General features: G+C 38.9%; 1 protein-coding gene across 13 annotated transcripts in view; it reads right to left on the bottom strand.

The window, feature by feature from the left end:
- Nucleotides 1-22726, bottom strand: part of LOC103471737 (protocadherin gamma-C5-like) — a 256760-nt gene that overhangs the window by 175159 nt on the left and 58875 nt on the right. The window contains exon 1 of one of the 13 annotated variants that reach the window (XM_081611486.1): nt 13858-16339. The exons of 11 other annotated variants lie outside the window; for them this stretch is intronic. In XM_081611486.1, the coding sequence (XP_081467612.1) occupies nt 13858-16233 (2376 nt within the window). In that variant the 5' untranslated portion in view covers nt 16234-16339. Of the gene's footprint in view, nt 1-1738; nt 4241-13857; nt 16340-22726 lie in introns of those variants that run through there. One more of the 13 variants, XM_081611487.1, reaches the window with a different exon arrangement.

Raw genomic sequence — 22726 nt, 5'->3', positions numbered from 1 at the left:
AGAAGCCCAGATTTGACAGTAAAACCACAGAAAAAAGTAATGAAAAAAGGAGGGGAAACCACTTCCGCTTAAGAAACAAAGCATCCAGAAATGTCTTTATAAAAACACTTGCATTCTTCAACAACATCCCAAAGTGTAATAAAGGAGTCTGAAACTTTCAAGTCATTCCCATCGAGAAAAATATATTTCTACTCTACACAAGAAGACCATGTGAATATTTCAAGAGAACAACAATTATTGATGAGACGTTCACAAAAAATCAGATTTTTCTGAACAACTCTTTACCATAACAGTGGAGTGTCTGTTAGTCAGTCGTCCTTTGTTTTTCGCAATTTTGCTTTCTTCCAGTGCTTTGCACATACCGCAGTAGCTATTATTTTTTAAATCTAATTTAAAATTATACTTATTTAATTGCCAAATAAATAAAATGCAAGAAAGGATGAGCACACAGAGCGCATTCTAATTGCTCACTTCTTTCATCCCACGGCCTGGTTGTGACGATGCTGCAGGTTTCATGTAGCGGAGGAGAGAATGAAATCGGTCAGAGTGTGCTTAAAAAACCTTGGTCTCTTCTTGTTTGTTGCTCCTTGGTTAAAGTTAAAAGTTGAGTGTTGTTTACCATTGCCTTAACTATTAAATTTAATGGTACAAAAGAGGATTTTTGTTTCTGCCAAAGCAACTCAAGTCAATCTTTTTCTCAATTACATTTCTTTTGAATTTTGCTTCAGTATTATAAATATCACTAAGGTGTTATTAATGCACAAAACAATTGTGCCACAGAACGTTATGGGCAAATTAAATTTTGTATTTTATGAAAATATACACCGATTTTTTTTTTTTGGGAAGAAAACAATGTTTTTGTTTTTTTTACTTCAAATAGATGGCTCAACTTTTAGGTGAACTTCACCATCAAAAATGTAATACAAAATTACTTTAGGCATAAAATGGATTGTTCTTAGATTTTTTTTCTGTTAATTTTTCAAATATTTATAATTTTAGTGGCTCTTTTGAATAGATCTGAAGTCAACAGATCTTGACGACTTGGTTCCCTTAAAAGAATCATAAGTTCCATCAATAATGACAATGATTCTGTAATTTAGGTTTAAAAAATTCATATGTAAATACTAACCAAAAGCACTGTATTATTACATCATTACCAGTAATGTGATTGACACTTAATTCTCTTTATAAACAGCTGTAGCATAACCCAGCATGTCGTGTGAATCTATCATCCAGCTTATTACACTTCTAAATACTTTTTAATTCTCCTGAGAGGTAATGACAACTTGTAAAATGCCACTACAGGAACATATAGTTATACTCACACTATAATTTCTCTGCTATGTACTTCCACGCCACAATCAGTTGACATCAGCTTATCCTTGTTGGATATGAAGGATCTGATGCATATCTATAGCGGTCACTGCAGTAGAGGAATACACTTAGGATGACTTGCTTGCATATCACAAGGCAATATAAAGACAAACTGGAAAAACAACTTTGCACCCGTTGAGTGCATTTTATAAAAGACACAACTTAGCCTAATATGAAGAAACTTTTACCATGGAAACAAGCCAGAGCAGAACAGCCATGGCCAAGAACTGAACCTAGGAATGTCTTGGAACAAGAAAGTTACACTAAGAACTATTTTAATATGTAAAAACAAATAAAAGAATAAATGAACTAATGCAAGGGCATGGGGGATAAATGCAAAAATGGCTTAAGAGTGTTATCATACCTCTGAGCATCCATCCAGTTCTCCAAAAGCCTCAGTAAAATCACTCAAACTTTTCTTCAGAGTCTGGTCAGCAGGCAAAGTATTGTCGTTGTAGGATGATACAAACTTAAAGTCACTGGTTCTAGATCCTGTTGTCAGGTAGGCATCATAATTGTAGGTGCTGCGTAAAGTTCCTGTACCGTCAACATCTGAGTAATTGGGAGGAAGATAAGCTCCAGGAATGGCTACTGCTCCATCAAACAACAGTCTGGGCTTTCTCCTCCGACAAAACCTCACACCAAGGATGATGATGATGAAGGTCAGAAAAAAGGTGGACACAGAAACCAGCGCGATGATCAGATAAGAGGTCAGCTTGGAGTTTTCATCATAAGAAATGTCTTTCAGTTGTGGCACTTCAGCCAAGTTATCAGAAATAAGTAAATAAATGGCACAGGTGGCAGAGAGAGAGGGCTGTCCATTATCTTTCACTGCAACAATCAGGTTCTGTTTCATGCTGTCAGATTCTGAAATGTCTCGCTGTGTCCTGATTTCTCCACTGTGCAGATCAATACTGAAAAGTCCAGGATCTGTGGCTTTGACTATATGATATGAAAGCCAGGCGTTCTGTCCAGAGTCTGAGTCCACTGCTATCACTTTGGACACCAGAGATCCTCCATGTGCAGCTTTGGGGACTAACTCGGTCATGAAGGAGCTGCCATCTGGGGCTGGATATAGGATCTGAGGAGAGTTGTCATTCACATCAGATATGAACACACTGACGGTCACATTGCTGCTGAGAGGAGGAGAACCATTGTCTCTGGCCATCACTTGAACTTTAAAACTCCTGAACTGTTCAAAATCAAATGACCTCACAGCGTGGATCACTCCTGTGTCTCCATTAACAGATAGATAGGAGGACACCGAGGCACCATTCACCTCACCAGGTAACAGAGAATAAATCACTGTACCGTTTTGTCTCCAGTCAGGATCTCTAGCAGAAACAGAACATAAAGAGGATCCAGGTTTGTTATTTTCACTCACATATGCGCTGTAGGACTGTTCCTCAAACACAGGTGGGTTGTCATTGATGTCAGCTACAGATAACTGAATAATTTTAGAGGAAGACAGAGGAGGAGAGCCCTCATCAGTGGCAATTATTGTTATGTTGTAATCAGACACTAGTTCACGGTCCAGTTGTCCTGTGGTCACAAGAGAATAATAGTTTTTAATAGAAGGAACTAATTTAAAAGGCACATTTTCCTGGATGGAGCAGCGGACCTGTCCATTATTCTCAGAGTCTCTGTCCTGCACATTAATGATGCCCACCTCTGTACCAGCTGGAGTGTTTTCTGGTATTTGATTGGTCAGTGATTTCAGACTAACAACTGGGGCGTTGTCATTCACATCAGTTATAGAAATGCTAACCTTAGTATAAGATGACAACCCCAAACCATCCTTTGCCTTAATACGGATTTCATATGACGTTGTAACTTCATAGTCTACAGGCTCAATTACACGTATTTCCCCTGTCTTGCGATTAATTGTGAATTTCTTTCTCACATCCTCGTTAACATGTCCAAAATCATAAGTCACATCTCCATTCACTCCCTCATCTGCATCAGTTGCACTCACTGTTATCACTACAGTACCTATAGGAGAGTTTTCAGGCAGACTGGCTTCATAAACGGCCTGGCTAAACACTGGGGCGTTATCATTAGCATCTAGTACAGTTACATGTATGACCACTGTACCTGATCTCTGAGGAGATCCGCCATCTAAAGCTGTAAGGAGAATATTAATTTCTTTCTGTTTTTCTCGATCAAGCTCCTTATCTAAAACAAGCTCTACTGTGTTTCCATTAGCAGCCAGAATGAAATTTTCGTTCTTCTCAAGGCTATACTGCTGAACTGAATTTTGTCCTACATCCGCATCGTGCGCCTCCTCGATCACAAAGCGAGCTCCTCTCACTGCCGATTCTCTAATTTCAAGACTGATCAATTTTTCGTTGAACTGCGGAGAGTTATCATTAACATCTTGAACATGAAGGCTGATCCGATGCAGCTCCAGAGGATTCTCCAAAACGAGCTCTTGTTTTAAGATGCACGAAGCCTTTTCGCCACAAAGCTCCTCACGGTCAATCCTCTCCGCCACAATCAGCTCTCCGTTCTCCAGGTTGATGTCACAGTAACGTTTATCAGTCCCTTCGGTGTCAATTCGGGCTCTTCTGGTGGACAGCGCACCTGTCTGCAGCCCGAGATCCTTGGCGATATTTCCAATAACTGAACCTCGTTTCATCTCCTCCGGGAAAGAATAGCTCATGTCTCCATGGGCGACGTTGATCCAAAAAACGAATAAAAAATATCCCCACCACAGAACAATGGCGAATATAGAATTCATCGTTGATTAACTTCCGTCAATACGAAGAATCATTAAATGAAAAAGGATATATTATTCAGTTTAAGCACAAAACACCAACAACGACACAAATCTGCGATATTCCTCCACGACAAAACAGGGGCAGTATGATGAAGAAATGCAAAACGAGAGACGCCACTCGAAATATCCTAGTCCTGTTTTATAGCGCCACCCTGGGGTCATGTTTAAGAAAAAACTACTACAACTTCAAACATGCTCAGTGTGTCCAAGAATATAGAAAATGTATGGTTCATCTTTACTATTCTGAGATGGCTTGATAAAAAAACAACATATTCTTATAATATTGTACTTTTGAAGCACCTGGGAGATTAAAAACTCCATTTTAATGCAGTGTTGACTTTTTAATGCATGCACTAACTCTCTTTCTTAACCGTGAACATTTTCAATACTTTTTTTTTCTTTTCTTTTTTTTCAGAAACTTCACATTAGACTTTTGAAGATGACAATAGGACTGGTCAAAATCTCATCACACCTCGTCGTCTGGATTAGTTATCTGATCTTCAGTTTCCCTCATACATTCACTCAGAAACTGCATTTGGTTCCAAATGCTGCTGCCTTTGTGATATCCTGAAATCAAACCACCAGTCACATTTCACCTCTCCTTAACAACTCCACAGGATCCCAATCAGATAAAGTCCTGCTTTAAATTTTAAGGCCATCCATCATCTCACTCCTTCATACTGTTCATCTGACCTACTCCACATGAACTCTCCCTCTCTGTCTTTTTAGTCCAGCCTTCTCTGTAAGCCTCAGTATGACTCCTGCTCATCTGACACAATGGTATACAAGGCCTCAAAAATTATTTTCCCCTCATCTCTCACTGCAGGACTGAGAAAAACTGGAATTGGAACGCTCCTTTTAAATTCCAGTTGAAAAGTAATGTGTTCAATCAAGCATTTTCACTTTAGTTGATCAAAAATGTTCCCTCATTTTACTTGCTAAAATTTCCTTTTTGTTTTTTCAAAAGATTTTCTTATACTACTTTACTTTTTTCAATAAGGTAAACTACTGTGATCTGAAAGGTTAAAAGTCTAAAGAGGCACAACATTTTAAAAGATAATATTTAAAGGAGCAGCATTTAAATTTATATTTCACAGTTGATATGTAGGTCCACAAAACATATTAAGATTAAAAATATATATATGCTAGATGTACATGGATGATTTTCATATTTAGAATAATATCAATAAAGAGCAGCTCACTAAGGCAAGTGACAAAAGCAAAAAGTACAGCATAAATTAAACTGATGTTGACACTTTAAAAATGAAAGATCAAATGGAATAAAAAGTGGAAAAAGGAAAAATCATTCATAAATGAAAACTACTTAAAAATAATTATTTTTTTTGTCAAAAGTTAGGTCCAAATTCCATCCATCCATTTTCTTTATACCCTTGTCCTTTATTGGGGTCGGGAGGTGCTGGTGCCTATCTCCAGCTAACGTTCCGGGTGAGAGGCGGGGTCACCCTGGACAGGTCACCAGTCTGTCGCAGGGTGACACAGAGACACACAAGACAAACAAGCATGTACACACACACTCACACCTAGTGGCAATTTGGAGAGGCCAATTAACCTGACAGTCATGTTTTTGGACTGTGGGAGGAAACCGGAGTACCCGCAGAAAACCCACGCATGCACAGGGAGAACATGCAAACTCCATGAAGAAAGACCGGGGCCGGGAACCTTCTTGCTGCAAGGCAACAGCTCTACCAACTGTGCAGCCCTAGGTCCAAATTATAATTCAATACTCAAAACAATATATTTAATTAAATAAAAACAAATTAATAAATATCAATTAATCAAGTTTGTATATCAGCTTATCTTTGCAAGACCTGGGAGATGTGATGCTTGTCTACAGCGTTAGAGGAGTATACCCTTAAACATTTGCTTGCACATAACAAGGTCAAAAAGTCAAACTGAAAACACAACTTTACACAGACTGAGTGCATTTCAAAAAGGACACAACTAAACCCAATATGAACAAACAGAAATAAGACACAGTAGAGCAGACCAAGCAAATAATTAAATCTAGGACACTTTTGGTTCAAGAAAATGATGTTAAGAACTATTTCAAAAAGCAAAACAAATACACAAATATGTAAATAACTTTGAGAGTATGAAGGAGGGGATAAATGCAAAAATGGCTTAAGAGTAACATCATACCTCTGAGCATCCTTCCAGTTCACCAAAAGCCTCAGTAAAATCACTCAAACTTTTCTTCAGAGTCTGGTCAGCAGGTAGCGTGTTGTCATTGTAAGATGATACAAACTTAAAGTCACTGGTTCTAGATCCTGTTGTCAGGTAGGCATCGTAATTGTAGGTGCTGCGTAAAGTTCCTGCACCGTCAACATCTGCATAACTTGGAGGTAGATAAGCTCCTGGGATGGCTACTGCTCCATCAAACAACAGTCTGGGCTTTCTCCTCCGACAAAACCTCACACCAAGGATGATGATGATGAAGGTCAGAAAGAAGGTGGACACAGAAACCAGCGCAATGATCAGATAAGAGGTCAGCTTGGAGTTCTTCTCATCATAAGAAATGTCTTTCAGTTCTGGCACTTCAGCCAAGTTATCAGAAATAAGTAAATACATGGAACAGGTAGCAGAGAGAGAGGGCTGTCCATTGTCTTTCACTGCAACAATCAGGTTCTGTTTCATGCTGTCAGATTCTGAAATGTCCCGCTGAGTCCTGATCTCTCCACTGTGTAGATCAATACTGAAAAGTCCAGGATCTGCAGCTTTGACTATGTGATAGGACAGCCAGGCGTTCTGTCCAGAGTCTGCATCCACTGCTATCACTTTGGACACCAGAGACCCTCCAGGTGCAGCTTTGGGAACCAACTCGGTCATAAAGGAACTGCCTTCTGGTGCCGGGTACAGGATCTGAGGAGAGTTGTCATTCACATCAGATATGAACACACTGACAGTGACGTTGCTGCTTAGTGGAGGAGAACCATTGTCTCTGGCCATCACTTGAACTTTAAAACTCCTGAACTGTTCATAATCAAATGACCTCACAGCGTGGATCACTCCTGTGTCTCCATTAACAGATAGATAGGAGGACACCGAGGCACCGTTCACCTCACCAGGTAACAGAGAATAAATCACTGTACCGTTTTGTCTCCAGTCAGGATCTCTAGCAGAAACAGTACATAAAGAGGATCCAGGTTTGTTATTTTCGCTCACATATGCGCTGTAGGATTGTTCCTCAAACACAGGTGGGTTGTCATTGATGTCAGCTACAGATAACTGAATAATTTTAGAGGAAGACAGAGGTGGAGAGCCCTCATCAGTGGCAGTGATTGTAATGTTGTAATCAGATACTATTTCACGGTCCAGTTGTCCTTTGGTCACCAAAGAATAATAGTTTTTAATTGAAGGAACCAACTTAAAAGGGACATTTTCCTGGATGGAGCAGCGGACCTGTCGGTTATTCTCAGAGTCTCTGTCCTGCACATTAATGATGCCCACCTCTGTACCAGCTGGAGTGTTTTCTGGTATTTGATTGGTCACTGATTTCAGACTGACTACAGGGGCGTTGTCATTCACATCAGTTATAGAAATAATGACCTGAGCATAAGATGACTTCCCCAGACCATCCTTTGCTTTAATACGGATTTCATATGATGTTGTAACTTCATAGTCTACAGGCTCAATTACACGTATTTCCCCTACTTTGCGATCAATTGTAAATTTCTTCTTAACATCCTCGTTAACGTGTGCAAAATCATAAGTCACATCTCCATTCACTCCCTCATCTGCATCAGTTGCACTCACTGTTATCACTATAGTACCTATAGGAGAGTTTTCAGGCAGACTGGCTTTATAAACGGCCTGGCTAAACACTGGGGCGTTATCATTAGCATCCAGTACAGTTACATGTATGACCACTGTACCTGATCTCTGAGGAGATCCGCCATCTAAAGCTGTAAGGAGAATATTAATTTCTTTCTGTTTTTCTCGATCAAGCTCCTTATCCAAAACAAGCTCTACTGTGTTTCCATTAGCAGCTAGAATGAAATTTTCGTTCTTTTCAAGGCTATACTGCTGAACTGAATTTTGTCCTACATCCGCATCGTGCGCCTCCTCGATCACAAAGCGAGCTCCCCTCACTGCTAGCTCATTGATTTCTACGTTGGTTAATTCCTCATCAAACTGCGGAGAGTTATCATTAACATCTTCAACATGAAGGCTGATCTGATGCAGCTCTAGCGGATTCTCCAAAACGAGCTCTTGTTTTAAGATGCATGAAGCCTTTTCGCCACAAAGCTCCTCACGGTCAATCCTCTCGGCCACAATCAGCTCTCCGTGCTCCAGGTTGATGTCACAGTAACGTTTATCAGTCCCTTCGGTGTCAATTCGGGCTCTTCTGGTGGTCAGCGCACCTGTCTGCAACCCGAGATCCTTTGCGATATTTCCAATAACTGATCTTCGTTTCATCTCCTCCGGGAAAGAATAGCTCATGTCTCCATGCGCGACGTGCAGCAGAAAAAACGAGCAGGTCCACGACAAAAGGACACATATGTTCAAATCCATTTTTTAAAAATTTGGTGTAAAATATGTAAAGGTATGATGTCAGCTAACTGAACGTAGTAGTGACAAAATACGGAATAAAAACGAGCCGTAAATTATCCGCACCGTCTTTATCTGCAACAGCTCAACGGCGCATGAAACAAGTCAACAAAAGAACGAGACACATATTTAAGGCTGGTGCATAGCGACATCTTGAGTTCAACTAAACAACATAAACGGTATAAAAATAATATTTTGTCTTAATTTTAAAAAGGATCGCAGGCTTATCGTCGATTTTAATAATATTTTCAGCCATAATTTAACAAATATCTGAAAGCTACCGGACAATTTTGTTTTAGGCAGTTTGGCACCAGAGCACTAAGCACATTCTCAATTCTTTTGAGCATCAAATGGTTATTTTGTTCTAAACTTTATCTGATCAGCAGCTGTTTTTAAACTGAGAGAGTTAATAACACGTAAAATTGATACCTTGAGTTCTGATTAGATCCAGGTGCATGAGAAATTTGCATCTTCCAATTATTTCAATTTTCTTTGTTATTATCACTATTTATAATTGTGAATAAGTGAACATTTCCTTTCTAAAAAATCAATTGAAATGAAGGATTTTCTACAATGTATAATAAAATTCATTTATTTAGGATATTTCAGTTTAATTAATAACACAAATTACAGCAGATGCTCTGTCCCCTCCATCCCATCTTTAACACTTTTTTAGTGTTAAAGATGTCACATGTTTTGTCATGCTTTTGAGCATACAAAGAAAAGATTATTACTCAGCACTTTATCTGACTGGCAGTCAATTGCTTCATCTGCTTAGAAACAAGAGGTAAAGTCCAGACACACCGTGGCTCAGACATCAAGTTGATAGGCAGCTAGTTATACAAAAACATATGTTTTGTACCAATACAAAACATATTGGTACAAGATGTTTGTACCGATACAACAAACGTCAACAGCAACTTCATACAAACCCACATTTCATAAATAATGGATATGAAACGGTAGCTAAAAAAGGCGTTTTGCAACTCATGGGTAAAACATGCATTCACAAAAGCATCTTTAAGTAAGCCTTTAGAATTATACTGATTGACCGATTACCACAAATGAGTAGTACTAAACTTGACATAAGTTTTAGAAAAACAAATAACAAAAACATCTTTCGTGTTTCTTTCACTGACCCTGTGCTTAGGTGATGAATGGATGGATTTGCCTCACCAATTATGAGCTTTTACACATCAAGCTTAGTAAAGGTTATATCTCGGTTTTAATTATGACTGCACATCAAAATGTAAAAAGTATAAAATTAAGATCTTTTATCATTTTTGCCAGGAATCATCTTTCTATTTAATGGCTTATTGCAGATGGACCAAAAGGAGCTACACAATTACCAGGAAAAAAAAAAAAAGATATGTACGTAAGCGCATTGCTATCACGCAGGAAAAAATAAATTCGAGCGCTATCACATATGATACGTATCTTGTTAAAACGTGATACATATCACGTTATAACGTGACACTATCTTGTTAAAACGTGATACATATCTTGTTAAAACGTGATACGTATCTTGTATAAGCGTGATAATTTTATGTCCAGGAAGTGGCGGTATTATGCTAGGCTTTTACAGTGGCTAACATGAATTGGCCAGGTTTCCCTTCATGTTTGGTCTACACGGATACGGATGCTGCTTTGCACTGTGGTTAAAACCATTAATAGCATGCTACTCTGAGCAGGATCCTGTCTGGATCGAAGCTGAAGTTGGCTTCCGTTTGTAGCTTCTCCATCCACCCATCCATTTTCTTGCACCCTTTTTCCCTCAGTGGGGTCGGGAGGGGTGCTGGTGCCCATCTCCAGCCAACGTTTCGGGCGAGAGGCGGGGTTCACCCTGGACAGGTCGCCAGTCTGTCGCAGGGCAACACAGAGACACACAGGACACACAACCATGCACGCACACACTCACACCTAAGGGCAATTTGGAGAAGCCAATTAACCTGACAGTCATGTTTTTGGACTGTGGGAGGAAACCGGAGTACCCGGAGAAAACCCACGCAACGCACAGGGAGAACATGCAAACTCCATGCAGAAAGACCCCAGGCCGGGAATCGAACCCAGAACCTTTTTGCTGCAAGGCAACAGTTCTACCAACTGCGCCACTGTGCAGCCCCCGTTTGTAGCTTCTGATTCGGGAAATGGCTTAAGAGCGATTAGAACGGAGGCTCAGATGTATTTGCTGAACATTTTCTGTTCAGATTTCTTTTTTTCTTTTTTACAGTACACTTGCTGAACAACGGCAACGGCTGTTGGTAACCAAGCAACCGAAATCAACAGAAGGCTAGATAGTGGCAAAAGTCAAAACTAGATCCTGTTAAGCATTCTTCAAAATAAAAGACTTCCTCTCAAGTTAAAATGCATCCCTGTAAGCCACAACAGCCAAACAGAAAGCCAGGTGCTCTAGGACAAAAAAATGAAAGAAAACACAAGGCTAAAATAATAGCAAATATTGTAAATGTGCTAGTTCATTTATAATGCATTCCAGATACGAAAAGGTTTTTAAATCTCTCATGTTTGAAGTTTCACAATTCAGATAAAGGTTTCACAAATCACAAACTAGGTTTGAAATATTCTGCCATTGGCGTAGAATAATCTACTCCAGATTTGAAGTGTCGATGTATGTTTGTTTTTAAAGCATATCAGGTGATTTCTTAACACTTGCATGTTAAATCTAATTACATGATTAGTTACTTATTTACAGGGCTGCACAGTGGTGTAGTTGGTAGAGCTGATGCCTTGCAGCAAGAAGGTTCTGGGTTTGATTCCTGGCACGGGTCTTTCTGTATGGAGTTTGCATGTTCTCCATGTGCATGCGTGGGTTTTCTCCGGGTACTCCGGTTTCCTCCCACAGTCCAAAAACATGACTGTCAGGTTAAATGGCCTCTCCAAATTGTCCCTAGGTGTGAGTGTGTGTGTGTGCATGGTTGTTTGTCCTGTGTGTCTCTGTGTTGCCCTGCGACAGACTGGCGACCTGTCCAGGGTGTACCTCGTCTCTCGCCTAGAATGTCAGCTGGAGATAGGCACCAACACCCCTCCCGAGCCCACTAACGTACAAGGGTGTAAAGAAAATGGACGGAGTTACTTAATTACAGTCATACGTTAAGTATAATTTAAATGCTTATTATTATTTACTGAATGTAACTTGATTGTACATAATTACAAAAAGGTGATGTGAAAAATAATTAAATTCAAAGCTTTATTTATGATTTATTTTGACAAAAGGGAAGAGAGAGGAAGTCTTTTATTTTGAAGAATGCTTAACAGGATCTAGTTTTGTCTTTTGCCACTATCTAGCCTTCTGTTGATTTCGGTTGCTTGGTTACGAACAGCCGTTGCCGTTGTTCAGCAAGTGTACTGTTAAAAAAAAAAGAAATCTGAACAGAAAATGTTCAGCAAATACATCTGAGCCTCCGTTCTAATCGCTCTTAAGCCATTTCCCGAATCAGAAGCTACAAACGGAAGCCAACTTCAGCTTCGATCCAGACAGTCAGGAACGCCGCCACACCTAGAGAACCGAATTGACGTTTCCTTCTGTGCAGGCCCGTTCTGTGTAGGATCCTGCTCAGAGTAGCATGCTATTAATGGTTTTAACCACAGTGCAAAGCAGCATCCGTATCCGTGTAGACCAAACATGAAGGGAAACCTGACCAATTCATGTTAGCCACTGTAAAAGCCTAGCATAATACCGCCACTTCCTGGACATAGAATTATCACGTTTTAACAAGATACGTATCACGTTTTAACAAGATAACTATCACGTTTTAACAAGATAGTATCACGTTTTAACAAGATAACTATCACGTTTTAACAAGATACATATCACGTTTTAACAAGATACGTAACACGTTTTAACAAGATACTTATCACGTTTTAACAAGATACTTAACACGTTTTAACAAGATACATATCACGTTTTAACAAGATAGTATCACGTTATAACGTGATATGTATCACGTTTTAACAAAACACATTTAAAGTAAAAAAAACAAAAACAAATTCATTTGCAAACACAAAGAAACCAAAATGAACAAGATGCATTCTCTCGAAGAACAGTAAGCCACCTCAAAAATCACTATCAAATGCAGGAACGATACCAACCCAAAAGATCCTGGGATTTTGCTGTGAAGGATATGTCTTTGTAATAAAAAGTTTGAACTGCCAGCCATAATTAAAATAATTCATGCAGAATAAATAAAAAAAAGAGAGAAGAAAACCTCAAATGAAGAGACACGGGTGCTTATATGCCGGAAGGATGTAAATGTACACAAAACCCGACCAATGATGAAAACCTAAACCAGTCCTTACATATGACACCTTATGTATTTTTTTCCCCAATGCATCAAGATGAACCACGACAGCAACAACAAACTATTATTTAACATTAAAGCCAACTCAAAATAAAATCCAGAGCAGAACTTTTATAATTCTTTTGCCATAAAATAAGTAGGATATTTTTAAGCACACTGTTGCTATTGCTTTGAAAGTCTTTCACACAATGAATATCACTATGGTTAAATATTAAGAAAAACTAACTTGAAAAGATGTTTGAACAGCAATCATGATGTTCTCATAAAATTTCATCTGCTGTAAAGTAACATCAGCATTGGGCTTAGGTGCAGAAAACACACAATTAAAACATTTCAATATTAAAAGCTTAAAAGAAGAATATTGAGATTTTAAGACTGAAACATATAACTTATTGTATCACCACAGCATTGTATATATCTACGCTGAAGAAGTAGATGTATTACATATGATTTGGAAAAAAGTAATAATAATGCTGAGCCACTGAATATGTAATAGAATATTCATAATATTGCAAATACCAATATGTTTAAATGTGGTTAATTGTGATCACATATGACACACAAAGAAGCAAGATTATTCAATGCAAAAATCATACAAACAAGAAAACAAATATATCAAACAGCAATCATTTCTAAATAAGACTTCTGTTTCAGCACCAAGGACAGAGAAGGACAGGACAAACACAAAAAGTCATGTAGGTTGAAACGTAAAGCAAAAACAAGAAAAACAAGTGAAACACTGAAAACAAGGGCAAGAAAAGTAATTGTTTTTTGTAGAATAGGTGGGCTGCAACTATATTAAATAAAATAGGTTCATACCTCTAGAGAATCGTCACAATCTCCAAAAACAATGGCAAATTCTGTTGGACTTTTCTTCAGAGTCTGGTCAGCAGGCAGAGTGTTGTCATTGTAGGATGATACAAACTTAAAGTCACTGGTTCTGGATCCTGTTGTCAGGTAGGCATCGTAATTGGAAGTGCTACGCAAGGTCCCAGTGGGGTCAATGTCTGCATAATTTGGAGGGAAATAAGGCCCAGGAACTGCAACTGCTCCATCAAACAACAGTCTGGGTTTTCTCCTACGACAAAACCTCACACCAAGGATGATGATGATGAAGGTCAGAAAGAAGGTGGACACAGAAACCAGGGCGATGATCAAATAGAACGTCAGTTTGGAATTATTCTCTTCAAAAGAAATGTCTTTCAGTTCTGGCACTTCAGCCAAGTTATCAGAAATAAGTAAATAAATGGCACAGGTGACAGACAGAGAGGGCTGTCCATTATCTTTCACTGCAACAATCAGGTTCTGTTTCATGCTGTCAGATTTAGAAATGTCTCTCTGTGTCCTGATCTCTCCACTGTGTAGATCAATAATGAAAAGTCCAGGATCTGTGGATTTGACTATATGATATGAAAGCCAGGCGTTCTGTCCAGAGTCTGAGTCCACTGCGATCACTTTGGACACCAGAGACCCTCCATGTGCAGCTTTAGGGACTAATTCGGTCATGAAGGAGCTGCCCTCTGGTGCCGGGTACAGGATCTGAGGAGAGTTGTCATTCACATCTGATATGAACACACTGACAGTCACGTTGCTGCTGAGAGGAGGAGAACCATTGTCTCTTGCCATCACCTGCACCATAAAACTCCTGAACTGTTCATAGTCAAATGACCTCACAGCGTGGATCACTCCTGTGTCTCCGTTAACAGATAAATAGGAGGACACCGAGGCACCGTTAACCTCACCAGGTAACAGAGAATAAATCACTGTACCGTTTTGTCTCCAGTCAGGATCTCTAGCAGAAACAGTACATAAAGAGGATCCAGGTTTGTTATTTTCACTCACATATGCGCTGTAGGACTGTTCCTCAAACACAGGTGGGTTGTCATTGATGTCAGCTACAGATAACTGAATAGTTTTAGAGGAGGACAGAGGTGGAGAGCCCTCATCAGTGGCAGTAATTGTAATGTTGTAATCAGATACTATTTCACGATCCAGTTGTCCTGTGGTCACCAAAGAATAATAGTTTTTAATTGAAGGAACCAACTTAAAAGGGACATTTTCCTGGATGGAGCAGTGGACCTGTCGGTTATTCTCAGAGTCTCTGTCCTGCACATTAATGATGCCCACCTCTGTACCAGCTGGAGTGTCTTCTGGTATTTGATTGGTCACTGATTTCAGACTAACTACAGGGGCGTTGTCATTCACATCAGTTATAGAAATGATAACCTTTGCATAGGATGAAAGTCCAAATCCATCTTTTGCTTTAATACGTATCTCATAAGATGTTGAAACTTCATAGTCAACGGCAGAACTTAAGTGTATTTCACCTCTTTTATCATCAATGTTAAATATTTTCATTACTTCATTAGTAACATGTCCAAAATCATAAGTCACATCTCCATTCACTCCCTCATCTGCATCAGTTGCGCTCACTGTTATCACTACAGTACCTATAGGAGAGTTTTCAGGAAGACTGGCTTTATAAACGGCCTGGCTAAACACTGGGGCGTTATCATTAGCATCCAGTACAGTTACATGTATGACCACTGTACCTGATCTCTGAGGAGATCCGCCATCTAAAGCTGTAAGGAGTATATTAATTTCTTTCTGTTTTTCTCGATCAAGCTCCTTATCCAAAACAAGCTCCACTGTGTTTCCATTAGCAGCTAGAATGAAATGTTCGTTCTTCTCAAGGCTATACTGCTGAACTGAATTTTGTCCTACATCCGCATCGTGCGCCTCCTCGATCACAAAGCGAGCTCCCCTGTCTGCCGATTCATGAATTTCTAACGTTATAAATTCATCCTTAAACTGTGGCGAGTTATCATTTATATCTTGAACATGAAGGCTGATCCGATGCAGCTCCAGAGGATTCTCCAGAACGAGCTCTTGTTTTAAGACGCACGAAGCCTTTTCGCCACAAAGCTCCTCACGGTCAATCCTCTCGGTCACTATCAGCTCTCCGCTCCTCACGTTGATGTCACAGTAACTTTTATCGCTCTCCTCGGTGTCAATTCGGGCTCTTCTGGTGGTCAGCGCACCTGTCTGCAGCCCGAGATCCTTTGCGACATTTCCAATAACTGAACCTCGTTTCATCTCCTCCGGGAAAGAATAGCTCATGTCTCCATGCGCCACGTTCAGCAGTAAAAATGCGTAGCAGCTCCACGTCACAAAAGCTTTTTTGTGCAAATCCATTTTTAAATATCCGGTGTAAAATAGCCAAGGTTTCAGATTAATCAAATTCTCATGAAGATATAAAATCAAAAGCTACAGCACAGCGTACCCCCACTGCACCGTCAGCAGCTCAAAGGCGCATAGACTCCGAGTTGACAAAGGAGAGAGGAGTCAACATTTAAGACTGGTATGTAGCGACATCTCGAGTTCATACAGAAAAGTTTACTGAAATATTTTCAATTCAAGTTAAGCAGGTACACATCCAAACCTTCCACAGTTTTAATCTCAAATTTTGAAGACTGCCTTATAGAAAATGTTTCCCACTTCCATTACTCCACCATAGCAGATCAAATCAGATCTCTCCCCCAGTCAACAGCGCTAACTCCTGAGAAAACTACATTTGAGGCGAAGGAAAACTGTTGTACACACAAGGAGATAGATGACCACCATATGTCAAGACACTACATTGCAGCACCAAATGGCATCTACAGTATAGTACTTCACAAGATTGCTCTACTGCACAATCTTTCTTCAGCAGCGGAGAAGGCGGCAGGCCTGATTCACACCAATTATTACAACATATATTTGTGAGCTGGATTGATAATCTCTGTGTATGAAAAACAAAATCATAAACTTTAACTTTAACCTAATACTTTCTGTTTGACATAGGAAAATGAAACTCAGTAGATTATTTTTATCTACGTACAAACAGTCTGAAATTTGTGTTTCGTTTAAAGAAGTGTGGACCAGATACCTGCAGAGGGTTTTTTTTCCCTCTCAGAATAGGACACTGATGTACAAAGTGGAAGTGAAAACTGCCAACTATAAGAAGTTTGCTTGTACTCTCGGTTTTTTCTCTCAGCTGTTATGAGAGACTTCAAAACGCTGTTTTGGCCTTTTGAATATTAAATGACAAAATGCATTTTGTTATTCTTGATTCCTTCTTAATTAACAGTGTCTAATCTTAAATAGGATTAATTAATCTCCATAACATCTCTTTCACATTTTTGTCATTTCAGTCTTCTTATAGATCCACAAATGCCAGAGCGACGTGGTATCATCAAAGTAAAAAACAACTCAGTCCAAAAGTATGATTTGACCACAGCAGCTCAATAATTTTATGAAATTCCCATCAAAGTTTATGGAAATGTCTAACTTTTTTCGACAAGATACTAAAAATCTCAAAACACCGCTGTGAATTTAAAGACGATTCTACTCTGTTTTGTACAGAGACAATATTTAATTTACAAAATACTGTAGGTCTTAGTATTTCATCATGACTAATGATGCTTACCACTTCAATCAAAAAGACAGGAGTAAAAAAATCAGTTCTGTAGACACAAAAGCTCTGTCAAAGTAATGTTATTTATTAGCTCTGTTAAAGCATTCTGCCTTAATTTTTGCTATAATCTGTGGCTAACATTTCATTTAAAGATCACAAACCAAAAGACAGGAAACCCCATTTTTAACATATTCAATGAAAAAGGATGTTAGCAATTAAAAAACAAAACTTTAATGCATTCGTAAAATACTGAAAGACATTAATTACTCCCAATGTTACGTCTTGTTCAGGCTAATAATTTTAAAGTAAATGTATATCTTTCAAACACGGCTGTACCTTACAGTTCAAAGAATGTGAAGAGCAAAAGGTAATCATTACGCTTAGAATATAGTACATTTCTGTGCAGCCACAATATCAGAACAAAACAACTATACTTTCAAAAACTTTTTTAAAAATCTAATGTGACCACTGAAAAACACCTAAATATAAAATATGACTCAGTCAAACTCTGTCACAACAATCAGAAAAATCACGGCAATCAAAGAAGACAAAAAAGGCTCAAAGCATGGTTTGAAAGTAAGAATGATAGAAACACTAAACTAAACTAAACTAAACTAAACTAAACTAAACTAAACTAAACTAAACTAAACTAAACTAAACTAAACTAAACTAAACTAAAAGGAACAAGCACTTTATTTCTAAGTTCCTATGTTGGCAATGAATCTAAGCATGAGCTATTGAACTCTAAGAGAAATATACATATAAGATGAAAACAAAAATAAAAGAAAATAGTTTCACTCAAATAAAATGATTTACATGTGAGCCTGTTTGATCTGCTCTGATGGAATACAAAAAAGAAACAAAAAGTGTGTCTGACGAATTAACACAATCCTTTTCTCACAGATTCAGCGTCTTCTAACCTGTTATCCAAGAAGACTGACATTGATCTTTGAGTCTTCTGAATTAATCTATTTTTAGCATCATTCAGTTGTGTACTAAGTGATTTGCAAAATAATTTTAGAATTATAAAGGTAATGGTGATAGTATTATTTAGAAGCTTGATCTTGATTTTAGGCTTAAAGTGTTTTAAAATTCAATCACACACTCAGTCGTAAAGATGAACTGGCACAATCTGAATTTTGAATGTCTTTGAGAAAAGAAGGCTGGTCATAGAATACCTTCACAAACATAACAAATTTTAAAATAATATCTATAATTGACAAAAAGAGTCTTATGGAATAAAAAAAAAACTAATGGAATACAGAGTAAATGAGAACAATTTTATTTTTTTTCTGTGAAATGTATCAGAAGAGTTGTTTCATTTGTTTGTACATGTAGGGAAAAGAAATTACTTTTAAATTACAACTGAAATAATGGATATGGAAAACGTTATTTTACAACCAAAGTTAAATTGTGACTGAAAATAAAGAAAGGTGCTGAACATAGACAAATGAAAGACTGAAATAAATGTTACAATATTTTGAAGACTACAGTTCAGTGCAGGGGTGGGCAACTCCAGGCCTCGAGGGCCGGTCTCCTGCAACTTTTAGATGTATCTCTATTTCAACACACTTGAGCCTGAGATCGTTAGCAAGACTCTGGAGAACTTGACTGCAATTAGGCATTGATTAAGCTATTGGATTCAAGTGTGTTGGAGCAGGGAAACATCAAAGAGTTGCAGGATACCGGCCCTCGAGGACCAAGTTTGCCCACCCCTTGTTCAGTGTCAATAAATATGAGTGCATTAACTAAAATTAAGAAAGAAATGTGTTGACATTAAGGTACACTTAAACAATAAAGGGTGAGATTGGAATAAGGAGAGTGTGAAGGGAAAGTATGTGGTGGGTAAGTGTATTTACAGTCTTTCTTAGACTGCAGGCTATAATTATGAATACTTAAAAGATTCATACCTCTGGGGAATCATCACAGACTCCCAACACATCGGCAAAATCTGTCGGACTTTTCTTCAGAGTCTGGTCAGCAGGCAGCGTATTGTCATTGTAAGAAGATACAAACTTAAAGTCACTGGTTCTAGATCCCGTTGTCAGGTAGGCATCATAATTGTAGGTGCTGCGTAAAGTTCCTGTACCGTCAACATCTGAGTAATTGGGAGGAAGATAAGCTCCAGGAATGGCTACTGCTCCATCAAACAACAGTCTGGGCTTTCTCCTCCGACAAAACCTCACACCAAGGATGATGATGATGAAGGTCAGAAAGAAGGTGGATACAGAAACCAACGCGATGATCAGATAAGAGGTCAGTTTGGAGTTCTTCTCATCATAAGAAATGTCTTTTAGTTCTGGTATTTCAGCCAAGTTATCAGAAATAAGTAAATAGATGACACAGGTTGCAGACAGAGAGGGCTGTCCATTATCTTTCACTGAAACCATCAGGTTCTGTTTCATGCTGTCAGATTCAGAAATGTCCCGCTGTGTCCTGATCTCTCCACTGTGCAGATCAATACTGAAAAGTCCAGGATCCGTGGCTTTGACTATGTGATAGGACAGCCAGGCGTTCTGTCCAGAGTCTGCGTCCACTGCTATCACTTTGGACACCAGAGACCCTCCCTGTGCAGCTTTAGGGACTAACTCGGTCATGAAGGAGCTGCCTTCCACGGCGGGATACAAAATCTGAGGAGAGTTGTCATTTACATCTGATATGAACACACTGACAGTCACGTTGCTGCTCAGAGGAGGAGAACCATTGTCTCTGGCCATCACTTGGACTTTAAAACTCCTGAACTGTTCATAATCAAATGACCTCACAGCATGGATCACTCCTGTGTCTCCGTTAACAGATAGATAGGAGGACACCGAGGCACCATTCACCTCACCAGGTAACAGAGAATAAATCACTGTACCGTTTTGTCTCCAGTCAGGATCTCTAGCAGAAACAGTACATAAAGTGGAACCAGGTTTGTTATTTTCACTCACATATGCGCTGTAGGATTGTTCCTCAAACACAGGTGGGTTGTCATTGATGTCAGCTACAGATAGCTGAAAAGTTTTAGAGGAGGAAAGAGGTGGAGAGCCCTCATCAGTGGCAATAATTGTAATGTTGTAATCAGATACTAGTTCTCGGTCCAGCTGCCCTGTTGTCATGAGAGAATAATAGTTTTTAATAGAAGGAACCAACTTAAAAGGCACGTTTTCCTGGATGGAGCAGCGGACCTGTCGGTTATTCTCAGAGTCTCTGTCCTGCACATTAATGATGCCCACCTCTGTACCAGCTGGAGTGTTTTCTGGTATTTGATTAGTCAGTGATTTCAGACTAACAACAGGGGCGTTGTCATTCACATCAGTGATCGAAATAATGACCTGAGCATAAGATGAAAACCCCAGACCATCTTTTGCTTTAACGCGTATTTCATATGACGCTTTAACTTCATAGTCTACAGTATCCATTACACGTATTCCACCTACTTTATTATCAATGCTGAATATTTTCATCACTTCGTCAGTAACATGCCCAAATTCATAAGTCACATCTCCATTCACTCCCTCATCTGCATCAGTTGCGCTCACTGTTATCACTACAGTACCTATAGGAGAGTTTTCAGGCAGACTGGCTTTATAAATGGCCTGGCTAAACACTGGGGCGTTATCATTAGCATCCAGTACAGTTACATGTATGACCACTGTACCTGATCTCTGAGGAGATCCGCCATCTAAAGCTGTAAGGAGAATATTAATTTCTTTCTGTTTTTCTCGATCAAGCTCCTTATCCAAAACAAGCTCCACTGTGTTTCCATTAGCAGCCAGAATAAAATGTTCGTTCTTCTCAAGGCTATACTGCTGAACTGAATTTTGTCCTACATCCGCATCGTGCGCCTCCTCGATTAAAAAACGCGCTCCCTTCACTGCTGATTCCTGAATTTCTAAATCTATTTTTACATCCTTAAATACTGGGGAATTATCATTAATATCTTGAATATGAAGGCTAATCCGATGCAGCTCCAGAGGATCCTCCAAAACGAGCTCCTGTTTTAAGATACATGAAGTCTTTTTCTCACAAAGGGCCTCACGATCAATCCTCTCGGTCACCATCAGCGCTCCGTTTCTCACGTTGATGTCACAGTAACGTTTATCGCTCTCCTCGGTGTCAATGCGGGCTCTTCTGGTGGACAGCGCACCTGTCTGCAGCCCGAGATCCTTTGCGATATTTCCAATAACTGATCCTCGTTTCATCTCCTCTGGAACGGAATAACTCTGTTCTCCATGCGCGACGTGCAGAAGAAAAAAAGAGAAGCTAACCAGTGACGGAAAGATCAGCATTATTAAACCCTTTCTGAAATGTTAGTTCTCAATTGATTTAGGTAGTAGTTCCTTTAATATGACCGGATGACATGAAACGACGAAATGCGTCAATTCATCACGTCTGGTTTTTCATGCAGAACAGCTCCAGGGCGCAAATCCGGGAAGTTAACAAAGGAAGGTGGGATGATGTTAGTTTAGGCTGGTATATAGCGACATCTTGAGCTCAGTTGAGCAACATTACTCGCCTTTAAACAATGCAAAATATTCGAACTGACAAAATGTTTTTGTTTTAAAACGTTAAACAATTTTCCTTTTAATAAACATGACGAATCCATTAAACTTCGTCTGAAATACCCTGCATCCCAATGCACTTACATCTCCCTTTACTCTGCAAGTGAAAAAAGCTTTAACGTCTGATATTTTAAACAATCGTTACGATATAAATTAAGGATTTTACAGGTGTTTTTCTAAACTGTTCATGCAACTAGTAATAGTAAAGTACTGCATAATTACAAATTAAAACCTACATGTTACCCAGTTAGTGAAGGGAAACTGTACTGCAAAAGAAAGTTGTTTTTCTAGAGTTAAAACAGACATATTGCCATATAATTCATGCAGGATGGTACATTTGTATTTACCCTGTTCATAAAATAGCACCAGAAAAATACTGCATTATTACAAAGTAAAACCCAACAAATTATCCAGTAAATATAGGGAAATCACACTGCAAAAGAAGGCCCGTATTTTCTGAGATTTTAAACAGATATTCCATGTAACTCAAAATGCTTTGTATGTTCTTTTCAGTTAACCAGTTCCTAAATGAGAAATAATAAATATCTGCATGTTTACCAAGTAAAATACAAAATATTAACCAGTAAAGAAGTCCTTGTAAAGTAAAGACAGCTTTATATATTTTTAACAGTTCTTATCATGTAACTCTCACTGAAGTCTGTTGGGTAGAAAACTTACAAATGTT

This window comes from Poecilia reticulata, chromosome 10, assembly GCF_904066995.2.
Source record: "Poecilia reticulata chromosome 10, P_reticulata-male-v2, whole genome shotgun sequence".
Classification (NCBI taxonomy): domain Eukaryota; kingdom Metazoa; phylum Chordata; class Actinopteri; order Cyprinodontiformes; family Poeciliidae; genus Poecilia; species Poecilia reticulata.
Note: the sequence above shows the minus strand (reverse complement) of the source record. Positions and strands in the feature narration are given on the sequence as shown.